This window comes from Rhinolophus sinicus, linkage group LG02 (genome assembly GCF_036562045.2).
Source record: "Rhinolophus sinicus isolate RSC01 linkage group LG02, ASM3656204v1, whole genome shotgun sequence".
In the NCBI taxonomy this organism is placed as follows: Eukaryota; Metazoa; Chordata; class Mammalia; order Chiroptera; family Rhinolophidae; genus Rhinolophus; species Rhinolophus sinicus.
This window is the reverse complement of record NC_133752.1, coordinates 195,618,482-195,632,252: the sequence shown is the minus strand read 5'-3', so window position 1 is coordinate 195,632,252 and position 13,771 is coordinate 195,618,482. Positions and strand designations below refer to the sequence as shown.

Genomic DNA, 13,771 nt, shown 5'->3' with positions numbered 1-13,771 from the left:
TCCTGTACGGAGGTGCCCAGTGGCTTTGGCTGAGTGGTACACTTGACTCCCCCGGAAGACATGTGGGAAAGAAGCAACTCAGCTTCCACCCGGCCTCATCCCTACTGCACACGACTCCAGGACCCCGGGGCACCCTGGGAGGAAGAAATTGCTGTCCCCAAATACTTGCTATATGCCAGGGCCAAAGGGAGGGGCTGAATACAAACATACAAGGCTCTGCCCTCCTGAAGTTCACACCCATTCACAGGTGAGTCCCTGCAGGCAACCCTGCTGCTCAGAGGGGGAGTTGGTGGGGGAGTTGGTGCCCTAGGGACTCAGCCCACAGGTCCGGGTGCAGATGTGGGTGCCCATCCCTCTCTACCTACACACCTCCCATGACTTCCGCCTCCCTCCTCTCAAACCATCACCCCCACCTGAGCCTGGGCAGCAGTGATTGACCCTCTGCTGGGCAGCAGCCACAGGCCCTAGCTGGCCCCCAGCTCCCCACTGTCCCTTCCATGCCTTTGCTGTGCTCAGGACCGTCCATCGCTTCCACTGCCTTAGGATCCAGTCCACGCCTTGTACCTGGCACTTGAGGCCCTGCCAAGCTGGGGTCAAGCCGACTACCCCACCCTTTCTCACCTCTGTGCCTTTTCACACACTGTTCCCCCTTCCTAGAGCACCCTTCATTCCCATCCTGGGCATCTCCCCGTGTCAAAGTCTGACAGCTCTCCAGTGTCACCCCAGGAAGCTCTTCCATAACCCTAACTCTGTGTCTCCCCCACTGTAAGTGGAAGTGACCTCTGAACTCCACAGCACTAAGCATGGGAGCCTCTCGGGCATTTGGCATGTACCAACCTCGAGGAACATATGTATATTGAGTACGTGGGGGCCCAGCTCGGGTCTGAATCCTGGAGAATACAACACAAGCAAACCCCGCCCCTAGCCTCAGTTCATTAGCAGGGAGGCAGGGAAAACACCCTCCCACTCCCCAGATTGACACCACTTCACGTGCTCAGAGAGGTGAAAGGGCAGCACACTGGCTGGAGAGAGTGGGCATGAAGGCCAGACCAGGTAAAACTGAACTGAGCCTCGGGGGTACACACTGACCTCAGCCTCCCTGAGCATTGACAAGGAGAGCTCTTGCTGGGGCAGTCGGAGGAGGGCAGGGTTGAGGGGGAGGCATGTCTGGCAGGGCTGTTTCAGGGGCATTGGACAGGAAATGGTGAGAGGCGTGAGTTGTTCTGTCTTCTTGCTTCTGAGCTCAGACCATCTTGCATCTGTGTTCAGACCTCAGGAGTGGGGGGACAGTTCTGTGAGGTGGAACCAGTGTCCTCAGCTGAGCCAGGCAGCAAGCAATGGAGGGGAGAACAGGATCTCATCAGCCCGCAATCAAGACCGGCCAAGTGTGGGCAAGAATCTGGACTGGGCTCACCAGGGATTCGGTTCTTAAACAGGCAGCACAGTGACAGCCGGCATCTCGGGGATGACAGCCCTCAGGACATCCCTGGAGTCACACTGCTCCCAGCTGGGCTGACTACTTGCACGCCTGTGCACACGTCATCCTGGATCCCTCTTCAACACTGGCCAGGGGATGCCCTTTACCCCTCTGCTGGCTAACTTATTTTCAGGATGACACCTCTATGCCTTTCTTGGTCCCCCCATGTTTGTGGTGAGCCCATACTCCAGGAGTTTTTTAGAAAGATTGCACAGGAGCTATCACTTTGAAATCTTACATTCTCCCCCATGGTTGATTGATGCTTGGCTGAGTGGGAATTCAAAGTTGGAGACATTTGTCCCTCGGTGTCATGAAGACATGAGCAGGTTGAAGCTATTCTGTGTTTTGAGCTGTTGTATGCAACCTATTTTGTTCTTCCTGGAAGATTTTAAGATGTTTGTCCCCAGAGTCCTGAAATGTCACACTGATATTCCTTTAAGGGGGTTTAATTTCATCCATCGTGCCAGCATGTAGGGGCCCTTCCATACAGCAAACTCATATGCTTCATTTTCCAAAAATTAAATTTTTTTTTAATGATTTCCTTCCCTCCATTTTCTCACTTCTCTTTCTGGAAACCCTATTACTCAGAATCCTGGACCTCCTGGGCTGGTTTTCTAATTTTCTTTTTTCTCCTTCTCATGTTCCTTTTCTCTCCTCCTCATGTTTTGCCTTTTTGCTTTACCTTCTGTGAGGTTTCTTCAACGTATATAACTTCCTGTTCCTTTTTCATGAATGCAGTGTCTTCTCTTTTCAACTATCAGTGTTAGTTTTCTATAGTCTCTGAATCCTATGCGGTTTTGTTTGTTTGTTTGTTTGTTTCTGCTTGTAGGAGGCTTTCCTCGGGTGCCTTGGGGAATCTTTGGCTGGCTGCTCATGGTTAGAAGAAAAGAAGAAAATAAGTCTGTGGATGGTATTGTTGGTTTAGCTTCACTGTAAGTTGAACTTGATGGGCCATATGGGAACTTCCTGGACTGTCAACATCTTTAGGATTTTCCTCTTGGACTAGTCAGATTCCGGAAGGTCCTCTAGTCACTTACCTGAAGGGTAGGGGTCAGGCACGAGTTGTCTGGGAGCTCAGTAGAGGAGAGCCCTGGAGGAAGTCTCTGCATTCAGCATTCAGTATCCACATGTTTGGCAGCACACCCACATGCACCGCTGTCCCTAGTCTGTTCAGCCCTTCCCAAAGCTAAACCACAGATGTTGGCCAGAATGGCAAAGGGGCATCACCCACAAGCTAGAGACAGGGAGGAGATCTAAAGATCTAACTGGTCCTCAAAGGCACCTTGAACTAGTTCTCTTTATTTCAGCTCTCTTGCACCCTTAGATCTAGAAGCAGCTAATGCTGCCACTTCCTAAGCTTTTGAGGATTCTGTTGTATGAATAAGGGTTGGTTCTCAGCTTTCCCCAATGCTGGGAGGGATCTGGCTGTCTGGGGTCTGCTAGTCAGGTAATACCAGTCTACCTGCTTTCCAGCTTCCAGAGGTTCTATTGCTGGGTCCCCCTTTCCTGTTCTCCCTGTCCTGGTGGATTTATGTCTTTAAAATACCCCTTTACTGTGGATTAATGGGCTTCTGGAGGCAGCGTGCTCCATTCATGTCTTAACCGGAAACTCGCCTCCATATCTTTTATGACCACAGCACTGTGGAGATTTGTCATAATTCATTTAACTAATCTCCTCTAGTTGCACAGGCAGTTTATTTCCACTTTTTCCTTGTCAAAAGCAAGGCTGCTATGATGTCCTGAGAATAAGGTGTTTGCTCGTTTAATTCTTTTCTTATGAAAAGCTCACTGAAGTAGATTTGCTGATGTGATTCTACCTTGATCTTTCTCATTATGAGATGTGTAGTAAGAGAAAAAGTGTGTGTGTGTGTCTGTCTGTCTGTCTGTCTGTCTGTCCTGGGCTCCTTAGAAGAGGCTGGTAGGAAATGAGAGAGGAGCAGAAGGGAAGGGGGTGTTGGTTAGGGGTAAGGTCAGAGTTAGACTCTAACCCAGCCTCACACCTCTGCTCAAAAGACGGAGAACCCCAATTTCTAACCCCCCTTCTGTCGTTAACCGCCTGTCAACTCAATCTTAGAGCCTTTGTCTGCTTACCCAGAAGGATAATAATAGCACCTATCCATCATAGTGTTGCTGCGAGGAATTAAATAAGCTAATGTCTGAAAGAGATCCAGGGCTTCGTTCAACGGAACAAATATTTATTAGTGGGTGTTTATTATGTGCCGTGCATCGGGCCTGGTTTGTAGGAAACATTATTGAAGAGAGCTGTTATCTTGCTTACCACCCAGTGTGGTCGGTATAATCAAGTGTCCTACGAGAATGTGGAAGCGTTTCAAGGACTTTTCACGTGCTAGATATAGAGTGACTATTACATTGCGTTGCACTGTTTATTCAATATATGTGTTTGAGGGCTCATTGTGGTGCGGTGTCGTGTTTTATTCTTCCCTGTGGAGGTTTAAGTAACCCCCTGTGTCACCGTGGACCCTCAGCATGCAGCAGTGAAAGATCCTGGAGGCCGGACGGATCCTAACGGCGGAACCTTTCTTCCCACCCCCGGGTGCCCGGGCCCGCCCGGGAGGAAATGCGTCAAGGACCGCGCCGCCGCAGTCGGGCCTCGGTCGCCCCGGTATCGCGCGCGGGGCAGGTTCCTCACCATGAGCGTCCGGGTCGCGCGGGCGGTAAGGGCCTGGGGATGGGGTGCGAGCGGCTGCCGCGGCGCCTCGAACTTCCGGGTACCTCCGCCAGGCGCAGTGGACGTGGCGGAGCTGCTGCGAGATGCAGCGGCGACGGAGGAAGGGCCTCGGGAAGCGGCGGCCCGGCGGCTGCCTAGTCAGTCCTCGGTGCTGCTCTTCCCGGGCCAGGGCAGCCAGGTGGTGGGCATGGGCCGCGGTCTGCTCCGCTACCCGCGCGTCCGCGAGCTCTACGCCGCCGCCCGGCGCGTGCTGGGCTATGACCTGCTGGAGCTGAGCCTGCACGGGCCGCAGGAGGCCCTGGACCGCACCGCGCACTGCCAGCCGGCCGTCTTCGTGGCTTCGCTGGCCGCCGTCGAGAAACTGCATCACCTGCAACCCGCGGTGAGGCCCGAGGACCCTTACAGGCCGGGAAGACGGGCCCTGCCCGAGGCTCCTACCTGCCAGGACGCGGTGCGCCCACGTGACCCATTGCTCTGAGTCTTGCCGAGGCCCCACTGTCAGGCACTGTTCTAGGCGCGGGGCTTACAGCCATGAACAAACCGAGGACCCCTGCCCTCGGGGAGGGAGACAGATAAGAAAGAATAAATGCACTAGGTAATTTCCGTAGTCTGTTAAAGATGAGACGTGTTGGAGGAAGGAAGAGAGCAGGGGAAGAGGCCGAGGAGTCAAGGGCCGGGTTGCGATTTTAATGATCCTTAATAATATAATTAATTACTAAATGACTTTAGAAGGATTAAATATCCTTAAATGATCATCGAGAAGATGACATCTGAGAATGTCACTTCACTTGAAGGTGTGAATCTATTGCTGTTATTATTTAATAATATCAAGACAGTGTTAAGCTAGTACTTTAAACCCTTTACTCCATTTCATCCTCACAACAGCCTTGTGAGGTAAATACTCTCATTTTGTGGACGAGGAAAGGAGACTCAGAGAAAGTGGTCCGGTGGAGTTGTGATAACAACATTCATTGAGTGCTTGCCCTGGGCCAGGTTTGTGCTGAGCACTTTAGAGACACTTTTCATGTAATTCTCTCAGCAGCCCTGTGAGGTAGGTCCTGCTCTTTCCCCATTTCACAGATGAGATAACTGAGGCTCAAAGAGGTTAGGGTCAAGTCCAACTCTGTGACTCTGAAAGTCATACTTTTAGCTTCTATGCTTAGCTCCTCCCTCTGGCTCCTCATGGGCCTGAGAGGCGGCTCCAGGGCAGAGGCAGGAGAATCCAGGGGCCTGAGATGGAGTCACAGCTTTTGCTCTCGTCAGTCAGCAGGCTTTCACTTGCCTTGCCAGTAGAGGGGCTGGATCAGTGATTGTCAAGGCCACTTCTCTGTGTCCTCCTGTAGCTGGAGCACCAGGCCAGCCGAAACTGGCTCCCTGAGCCATTGAACACTGAGCCGCTGCCCGCGCTCAAGTGCTGAGTCCCAGACTGAGCTCTCCTGCGAACATGGCCTCACGTTCTACATCTGTCACCACAGGTTATTGAGAACTGTGTTGCTGCTGCTGGATTCAGTGTGGGAGAATTTGCAGCCCTAGTGTTTGCCGGAGCCATGGAGTTTTCTGAAGGTACACAGAAAGGGGCTTTGTTTTGTTTTGTACAGGGGTGTTGACTTGCTGGGCTCACTGGGGATAAGGGACACTGCCAAAAATAATTCTGGGGCCGGCCCCGATGGCTCAGGTGGTTGGAGTGCAGTGCTCCGAAGCCGAGGTCGCTGGTTCGATTCCCATATGGACCAGTGAGCTGCACCCTCTACAGCTAAGATTGTGAACAACGGCTCTCCCTGGAGCTGGGCTGCCGTGAGCAGCTAGAGGTCAGTGTGAGCTGCCACCGGCTGCTGTGTGCTGTCATGGGCTACCATGAGTGGCTGGTGGCCAGCGGCCAGCGTCTGGCAGCTGGTGAGAGCTGCCGTGAGCTGTTGTGAGCGGCCGACCGATGACCAGCGACTAACTGTCTCAGTGGGGGGAGTGCAAGGCTCATAACACCAGCATGGGCCAGGGAGCTGTGTCCTACGCAACTAGACTGAGAAACAACGGCTTGAACCGGAGTTGGGCGGGGGGGGGGGGGAGAAGAGGGGGGTAAAAAAGTTCTGGACCCACTCAGGGGAGCTAGAGAAGAGCATATGGATGGGGATGACATTGGAACCCAAGGACTAGACTTCACCTTGATTCCCTTTTAAGCCTGAAGGGTTCCTCAGGGGTTTCTTTGTGTAATCGCATGGAATCTGTTTGCTTCACCATCTTTCCCACTATCCTGTGCATCCTTCATCACCTGGTAGATGCCCGATAGATATTCATTGAATGAAAAAGAGTAAATGAATGTTTGATTGAGCCATATCAGTTTCACTTCTCAAAAGTTTGATTCATAGTTAAAAGTTAAACATTTTTGCTTATAGTTAAATAAAGGCAAAGGACTTGAATAGCTATTTCTCCAAAGATACACAAATGGCCAATAAGCACATGAAAAGATGTTCAACATCACTAAAGATTAGGGAAATGCTACTCAAAACCACAATGAGATAGCACTTCACATCCACCAGGGTGACTTTAGTTTAAAACAACAACAAAAAGAAAAATAAAGTGTTGGTGAGGATGTGGAAAAACGAACCTCACACATTGCTGGTAAGAATGTAAAATGGTGCAGCCACTGTGGAAAACTGGTGGTTCCTTAAAAAGTGAAATACAGAATTACCACATGAGCCAAAAGTTGTACTTGGAGGTTACCGAAGATGAAAAATATGCCCAAACCGAAAAACTCGTACACAAATGTTTATAACAGCGTTATTCATAATAACCAAAAGATGGAAACAGTCCAGATGTCCATCACGAGATGACTGAATAAATAAATGTGGCTCTAGGTAATGGAATATCATTCAGGAATGAAGTCCTGGCACATTCTGTAACATGGATGAACCCCAGAAACACTCTCAGTGAAAGAAGCCAGACACAGAGGTCACATTTTGTGTGATCTCTTTTATATAAAATGTCCAGAATATGCAAATCCATAGCAACGACAGCTCAGTGGTTACTGGGGGTGGAGGGAGGGAGAAATGGGGATTGACTGCACTTAGCGGGTATGGGGTGCTTTATGGCAGAAAGTTTAAAACTAGAGAGAGCTGGTGGTCACACAACATCGTGAATACAACAAATGCCACCGAAATATGTACTAGAAACTAGTTATATTTCATGTGAATTTCACCTCAGTGTTTTAAAGAAAACATTATAGCACTATTAAGGAAGTGAAAAAAGTTTCGTTATTTCCACGTCCTAATAAAACTATTTTATATGCATAGTTTTATGTGTAAATAATTCACAGAATTATAGCATGTATATATTCTGTTTGGTTTTTTCACTTGACATGTTGCATAGTTATTTACCAAATGCCTGCATGGAAGGATCTCCACATGCTCTCTCCACATTCCTGTGTGTTCTACTTCCTTCCACGGGCTCTTAATGTATTTCCTGCTTGTGTGAGGGAGCTAAGAGTCCACTACAAACACGTATAGAAACGTGCCAAGTGAGTGAAGGTGCGTTTGAGAGAAAGGTGCAGTATTTGTTCCTCAGACCTTCTTTGTTATCCCATCAAACCCAGGACTGGCCCCCTCACCTCTCCTTGGTCTGGTCGTCCCCCACCCTCCCAGGGACAAGATGAAGCCCAGGATGGTGGGTGTCCAGTGGTTTCAGGCCATTCTTACACCATCATCATTGGCGCTGCTTACCTGGGTGCAGCCCTGTCCTCTCACCTTGCACTTGAGCCACACTGAACACAGGATCCCTGCATTTTAGTTCACCTGCCTTGGTAGTGTCAGGTTCTCCAGCTCTAAGGGAGGGCGGTAATGCTTGATTTATAATTATGTTATTGAAATTCATGTAATTGTTTGTAGTTTGTATGTCATTCCAAATACTGAAGGCTCTTGTTTTCCCTCTTCAGCATGATTTCTCTTAAATAATGAATTACTATAACTCCCACTTTCCGAAACAATCCAAGCAGATTAGATACTGTTATCCTCATTTTACTAATTAAAAATTTGACCTGGAAGGAAGTCAAGACTTGCCCAGAGCAATGTAGCCCAAAAGTCTGTTTTTTTTACCCTACACCAAGGTTTCTCAACAGCGGCGCTGTGAACATTTTGGACCAGCTAATTCTTTGTTTATAGGGTGTTTTGCATGTTAATAGCATCCCTGGCCTCTACCCACCAGATGCTAGTATGGCACCCCCCCACCCCAGGTGTGACAATCAGAAAATGTCCCAGTGCCCTGGGGGCAAAAATCACCCCTGGCCCAGCGCTACACCAAGCCAGCTTAAGGCAGGAAGCTCCGTGGGTTCATTCGTGTTGTGCCAAGGACAGCACCCTGCGTGGTGGTGGTGGGTCAGACACAGAACCCTGGCGTGTGGCCTGGTGATGCGTGCCAGTACCAGTGTCTCCAGCACGCAGCATGGAATTTATGCTTTGTCTTTCAGGTCTGGGCATCCCTCCATTCTGTGTCCTGATTGTTCCAAATGCACTTCTCTCTGGATAGGTTTGTATGCGGTGAAGATCCGAGCAGAGGCCATGCAGGAAGCCTCGGAAGCTGTGCCCAGTGGGATGTTGTCTGTCCTCGGCCGGCCTCAGTCCAGGTTCACCCTTGCCTGTTTGGAAGCCCGGGAGCACTGCAAGACCTTGGGCATAGAGCAGCCCGTGTGTGAAGTGGCCAACTACCTCTTCCCAGATTGCAGGGTGATCTCAGGCCACCTGGAGGTTGGTGTTGCCGGAACAGCCTTCCCGGGCCCCAGGCCTGTACGGAAGTTGGGATTGTTCCACACCTGTGAGCCCCAGGAGTGTCATGGGTGCTCTGCCGAGCCGCGGTCTTTGGGGAGTGTGTGGTGGAGCGAGTACTGCAGAGGGAGGCAGGAGGCTAGGGTACTGTCCCCACTTTACCACGTACAGGCAGGGACCTGGGGCAAATCGCCCCACCCACCTGGAACGCAAAGGGCTGGATCAGGTGATCTCCAGGGCCTTCCTGTAGAACATTCTGGGCAGCCTCTGATCTGGTTGCTTCCTTAGAGTGAGGAGAGCCATTTCCTACGGGGTTATTCCACCCTGCTTGTTCTGAGATGTCTGTTTCTGCACTGAGTTAATCTCCTTTCCTTCTGGCCTTCCTTCCATTCACGCTTCCCCAGACATCATTTCTTGAGCAGCGCCTACGAGGGTCCGAGGGCACATGTGACTGACAAGCCAGGGTTCCTGCCATCAAAGGAAGGCCAGCTGTGAACCGATGAGCCCCGGTTTCGGGGCACAGTCAGGGTTGGGCTGACTACCAGTGGACGTGAGGAAGTGGCACCAAGGGCGGGGCGTCCCCAGCAGAGAGGCAGGGAGTGCCCAATGGAAAGGGCAGCTCTGTGCTGTGCCTGGCTCAGGGCGTGCTGAGGGCAGACAGGAACCTGAGCGAGGGGCTGGCTGCCGGCACTGCCACACGCCTCGTCTCATCTAGTCTGCACAGCCAGTCCTGTGCTCTGAAAGGAGTCTTCATATCTCACACATGGGCCGAGAGGCAGATACTTAAGACGGTGGAGGCAGAATTGGAACTCAAGTCTGTCCCCCTTTGGAATGTCTGTCCGTGTCCTCCGCTCCACTGCACTCAGTTTATCCTCCCTTTAAGGCCGTGCTGGTGTGCCAGGTGACCTTGTCAGTCTCCTTGGAGTGAGTGACAGCCGACGGGTCCCGCCAGGGACAGTCCTGAGATGATGAGAGGCTCAGTTACGGTGTCCCCCAAGTTCACCGTGCAGCTGGCTGCTCATTCCCACTAACAGCCTTGGAACAAAGCCCAGAAGTGGGCCAGGAGGGCCCCCATCCACGGCAGGAATCTCCCTCAGGCTCCCAAACAGGTGGGCATCCGGTCCGGATGATGAGTCCCCGGCACCCAGGTTTGGCCGTTTGGTGCTGTTGGAAGTGCCACAGCAAAGAGCTCAATGAGGGCAGGGGTCCCCGTGAGCAGGGGAGCCCCATTCCAACAACTGATGTGAGAGACTCCTTGGGCTCTGCTAGACCAGTGCGTGAGCTGAGGGCCAGAGGAGGTGGCTGGACCCTGCCTCAGGCAGTGGCCAAGCTGGGGTTGAGTGGGCTGAGTCTGGAGACGACACGGGAGCACTTGGAGACCGCTGAAATGATGCAGAAGTGCCACCGAGAAGCCATTCACGTAGAGGCCGGCAATCACAAGTGTCCCGGCACAGTGGGGAGGGCTTGGGCTGTGCGGCCCAACAGGCCTCTTCAGAGAGGCTGCTGGGGCATGTCGCTCCGTGAGATGGGCATGGATGTGAATGAGGCGCCAGGCCCATCAGGACCCCTCAGGGGCTCCCACAGGCGTGGTTCATGAGTGAGGTCCCCATTCCTGGTAGGGTTCGCTGTGCTGGGCTCTGTTCCACTTGGCTTTTGTCCCAAGGTTCAGGCTGCTGGAGCAGCCTCCGTGTGGAACACTGGGACCCAGGGCCGAGGACAGACAGGAGGAACCACGGCCTGCCTGGGCAGCAGGGTCACCACCTGCAGGGTGGGGCTCCCTGAGATGGACGAAGCAGCACCATGCCACCAGAAACATCCCTCCTGCACTGTGGGGGCAGATGGCTACCTTGTGATATTTTTTCCAGTGGACACGGATGGGCTTAGCATGTCAGATAATTGCTAACCCTCATATAGCACTTGTATGCCAAGCATAGTTCTCTGTACCATAGCTTTGTGACTATTGTTAGCCCATTTTATAGATGAGGAAGCTGGGGCATGAGAGGTGAAGTAACACTGCCTGAGGTTGTGCAGCTGCTGTGACCTCTAAGGCTTAAGTCTTCCAGGGAGCAGCTGGGCCAGCCTCTGAGGAGGCTGTGGATGGTGTCAGGTTACAGGACAGGGCAGGCAGTTTAGGGCACAGGTAGCCCTTCAGCAGGTCCCAGTGGTGGCAGGCCCCGGGTTGTGTCCTGAGGGCACAGGGTCCCCTAAGAATATCTACTATTTTAAAGATACTTACAAATGATGTCGTTTGCAGTTCCCCGTTTGGGCCTGTTAGCCCCAGAGGCCCTTCAGGGGAAGGCTTTGGCTTCGGGGAGAGAGCTGTTCCCTGGAGAAACCCCAGATGAGGGGGTTCTGATGGGGAAGACCCTGTACTGTGAAACGAGGCTTGGAGTCCCCTGAATTTTCATGTTGAAGGTTATGTAAATAGTAACATGAAAACAGGCTTACTAAAAATTGAGGGGTGGGCCGGTGGCTCAGTTGGTTAGAGTGCGAGCTCTGGGCAACGGCGCTGCCCGTTCGATTCCCATATGGGCCAGCGAGCTGCGCCCTCAGCAACTAGAATGAAGTTAATGAGCTGCCGCTCAGCTCCGGGTGGCCAGATGGCTCAGTTGGTTGCAGCGCGGGCTCTCAACCACAAGGTTGCAGGTTGGACTCCTCAACTCCCACAAGGGATGGTGGGCTGTGCCCCCTGCAACTAACAGCAGCAACTGGACCTGGAGCTGAGCTGCGCCCTCCACAACTAAGATTGAAAGGACAACAACTTGACTTGGAAAAGTCCTGGAAGTACACACTGTTCCCCAATAAGGTCCTGTTCCCCTTCCCCAATTAAAAAAAAAAAAAAATTGAGGGTAACAGGACTGATTGAAAACTAACACTCATTAGACACAGACGCTTTCACACCTCCTTACACCTCCTATCTGATCACCTCCCAGCAACCTTGTGAAGTAGATGACATTGTGCTCTTTTAATAGTTCAGAGGTTGAGTGATTTGCCTGGGGCCACCAAGCTAGTGAATGACAGGTGGGACCCAGAACCCACCACCACACACCTCTGTTTCCAGCCTCATGTCTTCCAGCCACACTGGTCACCTGCCCCAGGGAACATGTGAATGATCAGATCCCCTATGGGACGCTGACATTGTTTACAGGATGAAATGCTGTGCACAGGAGCAGTGGTGCCAGCAGTGACCTGCCTGTCTTCCCCTCGGATTTGCTTGGCTTAACCCTCCCTTCTTCTTCCAGGCTCTGCAGTTTCTCCAGCGGAACTCCTCTAAGTATCACTTCAGACGCACCAAGATGCTGCCGGTTAGCGGCGGGTTCCACACCCGCCTCATGGAGCCAGCTGTGGAGCCCCTGGCACAGGTTTTAAAGGCAATAGACGTCAAGAAGCCTCTGGTGTCCGTCCACTCCAATGTCGACGGGAATCGGTACACGCATCCAAAGTACATCCAGAAGCGGCTGGTGCAGCAGGTGGTGTCCCCGGTGAAGTGGGAGCAGACGATGCACGCCATGTACGAGAGGAAGAAGGGCACCGAGTTCCCCAGAACTTTTGAGGTGGGACCTGGGAAGCAGCTGGGAAGCATCCTGAAGAGCTGTAACCTGCAGGCCTGGAAGTCCTACAGCCACGTGGACGTGCTGGAGGCGGGTGAGGACCCGGACCCGTAGGGAGGAGGGTGCTCCAGGGGGCCGGCTGGCCTGTCTCCCAGGAGCGGCCCTGAGCCTGCCCTGCCTTCCGATGGGGCCTCCTCCTTCTCCGAGGAATTGGGAGGGACTGTTTGTAGAGGGCTTTTAATGCCACATAAAAGAGTATTTCTTTACACGACAGTCCATTTCTCCTCCTTGAAACTCATCTGCGTGCTGGGAAGAGATGCAGAGTGATGGTTCTGTGGAGACTGAGTTCTTGCTCTGCGTCTCCCAGTCCTACCATGTGGGCAGCCCACATTCCCCTCGGGCTCAGGCTGCCTCTAACAGGGACTGTTAACAGCCTGGTAAACAAGTGCCTTCTGAGCAGGGGGAAGGCTTGGTCTGTTGCCATGTGGCACCCTAGCATGGCCATAAGGCAGGCCAGTGCCAGGGGCTCTGCTGCCCTGAAGCCTGCAGACACCCACCCCCAGGATCTTTGTCACTGAATCCAAAGGACTTTAGGACCCAGCCGGCCTTGGCAGCCCTCCTGCCCACCCTATCAACTGTTCGGAGACCCAGTCCCCTTTCCTTACCCAACAGGTAGTACTGAGTGTCTGCTGTGTGCCAGGGCGTGGGTGGCCTCTGCCCTGATGGAGATGAGTGTCCTTTAGCAAGGTAGGTGGGGCATGGGCAGGGCCACACCACTAAGGGCGTTTCCTCCCCACCCCCAAATTATCCCTTGGGACAGAGATTACTGTGTGCCCCCAACCTAGCCTGGCAGAGACCTGTCCCTCAGCGCTTATCCTGTCTGCACCACACCAGAGCCAAGTGCAGGCGCTCGGCAAACGCAGCTCCTTGCGTTGATATTAAATGAGTAATTCCGCGCTTTGGTGATTTTTCCATTCAGAGTGTGGGCAGATCTTACTGGGAATGAAGCCTGCATTTCACTGATGATACAGACTCATCAAATCCTGGACAATGTCTCATTTTTAACACCAGTGTTTCTCAAGGGGCTTTGGCCTCTGGGCTGAGCTGGTCTTCAGTGTGGGGCTCCCATGCTCGTGGGCGGCTGTCCTGGCTCCTGGCCACCACATGCCAGGGGCACTTCCAGGCATTGTGGCCCCAAACATGCCCAGCGTGTCCACAGCCCTAGCCGAGAACCACTGCAGATACCACCGTAGGACCCGACTTTCTCCAGGCCTAACTTGGAGCACTCCTTGAATTCAGCACA

General features: G+C 52.6%; 1 protein-coding gene across 3 annotated transcripts; it reads left to right on the top strand.

Annotated features, from left to right (window-relative positions):
- The first annotated feature begins 3,347 nt into the window (after positions 1-3,347).
- MCAT (malonyl-CoA-acyl carrier protein transacylase) lies at positions 3,348-12,734 on the top strand. Of its 3 annotated transcripts, none has more exons than XR_012494169.1 (4): positions 3,348-4,548; positions 5,642-5,729; positions 8,623-8,899; positions 12,160-12,734. XR_012494169.1 is itself a non-coding variant. In XM_019715053.2 (4 exons), exons 1-4 carry the CDS (start codon positions 4,129-4,131, stop codon positions 12,580-12,582), a joined length of 1,218 nt encoding a protein of 405 aa, XP_019570612.2. In that variant the 5' UTR covers positions 3,368-4,128; the 3' UTR covers positions 12,583-12,734. The 3 variants fall into 3 exon arrangements, 2 of the variants coding, with proteins under 2 accessions (XP_019570612.2, XP_019570613.2); XM_019715053.2 differs by having other exon boundaries at positions 3,368-4,617; positions 8,682-8,899; XM_019715054.2 differs by having other exon boundaries at positions 3,435-4,548; positions 8,682-8,899.
- Positions 12,735-13,771: the final 1,037 nt, after the last annotated feature.